General features: G+C 63.9%; 1 protein-coding gene across 1 annotated transcript; it reads right to left on the reverse strand.

The window, feature by feature from the left end:
• Positions 1-321: 321 nt before the first annotated feature.
• On the reverse strand, positions 322-1,131 carry CBY3 (chibby homolog 3 (Drosophila)). Its single transcript, XM_012660390.1, is given in 4 exon segments — positions 322-406; positions 408-953; positions 955-996; positions 1,106-1,131. Coding segments are annotated over 4 exon segments (699 nt in total).
• Between the last annotated feature and the right edge of the window lie 1,799 nt (positions 1,132-2,930).

The following is a 2,930-nucleotide window of genomic DNA, read 5'->3' on the forward strand; positions in this document are numbered from 1 at the left end:
CGAGAGCGCCGCTGCCTGCCCCTCGCCCCGCACCCCGGGACCCCGCCCCGGGTTCTCGGATGTCGCGAGAGCGCCGCTGCCTGCCCCTCGCCCCGCCCCGTCCGCTGCGAGCCCGGCTGCCACTCTGCGCTCCCGGAGGGCGGCACGCGGGCCCTACCCCGCCCCCCTCCGCGCTCGCCCGGGACGGGCCGCTCAGGTGTGCGTCCCCGGTCGGCGCCGACGGCCCTTCCTCGCGAGCACGCGGCCCGCCCCAGGTACGGCGAGCGCCGGGGTCCCAGCGCGAGGCGCGAGGCGCGCGTGCCCGGACGGGGCTTTATTGCGTCAGCGCGACTGCAGAGCGCGCGGCTCGATCGCGAGCACGCCGCCGGCGCCCTCGGACTTGCGCGTCTTCCTCTGCCAGGCGCGCCGCGGCCGCCGGGCCGACCTCAGGGTGGAGCTGCTTCTCCAGCAGGTGCACGCGCGCCGTGATCTCGGTCAGCATGTCCATGAGCAGTTCGTGCTGCAGCTTTAGGTAGTTGTTCTCCTCCAGCAGCACCTGGCTCTTGACCCGGTGCACCTGCGCCTTCCAGCCCGACACGGTCGGCGAGGGCAGCGGCGGCCGTGGCCGCGCCAGCTCGCCCTCCGGGACCCAGCGGCCGCCGCGGAACACGAAGGCCTCGTCGGTGAGGCGCGTGCGCGGCGCGCCGTAGCTGAGGCCGAACTCGGCCTGGCGCGTGCGGTGGTCCAGCACGTAGAAGGTGCACGTGGAGGCGACGCGGCGCAGCGGCGGCCGCCGCGGGGAGAAGCGCCGCCGGGAGCGGCGGTCATCCCAGAACCGCCGCAGTTGCTCCCACAGGCCGCCGGCCTGGCTCACAGCCAGGCGCTCGAAGGCTGCCAGGGCGGGGGCCGGGTGGGCCTCGTGGGGCGCGCAGGTGCCGGGGGGACGCTGGCGATCCGGGCTGCAGCCTTGTCTGGAGCCCCGGCGTCCCGAGTGATGAAGGCGAGCCCGGGGCGCTGCTGGGGAGCAAGAGTGCGGGTGACCAGCCTGCGCGGCACAGGCCGCCCCCTCGCACCACGAGGCCCGGTGGAACTGGCCGTAGCCCTGCGGCCTGCGCCCGGGGCTAACCAGCTGCTGGCCGCTGAGGACCCCATCCCTCTACACTCGCCCCAGCAGCAGTCTCACCGAAACCACCTTCCCCAAAGGCCACTCGGTGTCAGGCCCCGGATAGATACACCCTCCCCTGTTCTCTGAGCTGCACCTGGAAGGGTTATGAGTGGGGGAGAAGGGACTAGCACTTCAAGGGGGAGCAGGACTGTGCCGGTGCAGTGGGCATGGGAGATGGAGAGCTCTAGGCAGAGTGAAGAGCGGGCAAGGCCTTCAGGTACCAGATACGAGGGAGAGCTTGGGTGGGATTGATGCTGGGAAGAGCAGGAGAGGAAGGTGGACCAGGGCACTACGTGAGGGCGGTGTGCAGGCGGGCTCAGAAGGTGAGACTTCATTCTGCAGGTAAGGGAACTGCTGAAGGATCTCAAAGCCAGAGTCTGAGAATCTGGTGGGATGGCCAGCGTAGCCAGCACCTTTCCTGCCCTCATCGTTGTCATTTGACAACCTTGCACTGGCACCTACTGTGTACCGGGGCCCCAGTCTGGTCCCGGCACAGTCTGTGCCTGCCCTCAAGATGCTCCTGGTCCAGCTGGGAAAACAGACGTGTGTGGGTCACAGTCCAGTGTGTTCAGTGCCATCCTGGGGCATGTGCCCTGTGCTTCAGGCTCTAGGTAGCAGGCATTGTGCACGTGACTTTTGTTCGAAGCAGACTACACCCTCCAGGAATCTAAACTCCAGATAACAGACAAATCCATTCTACCTGCCTCTTCCCTTCTAGTATGTGCTGATTCCATTGTGTGAGAAAGGGAGCTACTTGCTGTTTTCAATTCCTCTTCTGCCCGCGGAAGGTGAAAAGAGAAAGAACTGGGCAGGATTCCCTCTGTCATGCCTTTGTTAGTTCAACGCACACTTGTTCCTCGCATATAGCTGGGCAGAGGCTGGATCTGGTTCAGGGAGACCTTCTCCAGAAGCCCACGTCCAGGCCCACCCCTAAGGGTGCGTCTTCCCAGAGGCCCCTTCCCCAGCCATCCCCGCTGCGTGCTGTGCCTCACCTGGAAGACGTGGAGGTGCCGAGCTGCTGTCCAGGCCTGGCCCCATGGCTGAGCCCGGCTCCTGTTTACCTGCTGTGACTCACAATGCCTCCAGGCCAGCCCTGGACAGAAGGGGTGTCAGTTGCTGAGCTGTGAAGCAGACCTTCGGCCCTCCCCTGCTTGCATTCAGTGCGATTATTGAGCACTTACTGTTTTGCAGGCACTGTTTTAAGGAATTAAAGAAGATATTCCTTCGTTAAGCTATCATTGCTGGGGGGCAGGGGGGTCATCAGCAGAGTCTGAGGCCGGAATTTGTTCCAGGGGAATTAACAGTTGAGTCCCTCATGAAGCTAACGTAGGGTGTCATGGGTTGGGTTCCCTAGAAGCAGAGCCTACGATGAGCACTCCTGTTGGAGAGGTTTATCGAGGAAGTGCTCTCAGGAGAAGGGGGGGAGGGAAGCAGGGCAGGGTAAAAGACTCAAGCTGAGCTGGAGTGTGGTCTCGAGTGGAGACTGGCCTCAGCCCGATCCCATCGGGAACACTGAGCACCAGTGGCCCCAGAGTTAGGTGTCCTTGAGGCAAGAAGGCCAGTCTTTCGTGCCCTCCCCCACCTTCCCCTCAGTTACTGGCAGAGGCTCCTGTGATTAGCCGGCCAACACTTACCAGCACCACCAGTGATGGGGATCGGAGTGGGGTGCCCACAGCATGGGGGTGGGTGGAGAAAATAGATGATAAAAATGAAAGGAAATTACTAAATAAGAATTTCTGGCCGGGCGCGGTGGCTCACGCTTGTAATCCTAGCTCTCTGGGAGGCC

The sequence above is a fragment of the Propithecus coquereli genome, unplaced genomic scaffold (assembly GCF_000956105.1).
Source record: "Propithecus coquereli isolate 6110/MARCELLA unplaced genomic scaffold, Pcoq_1.0 Scaffold664, whole genome shotgun sequence".
Taxonomy (NCBI): domain Eukaryota; kingdom Metazoa; phylum Chordata; class Mammalia; order Primates; family Indriidae; genus Propithecus; species Propithecus coquereli.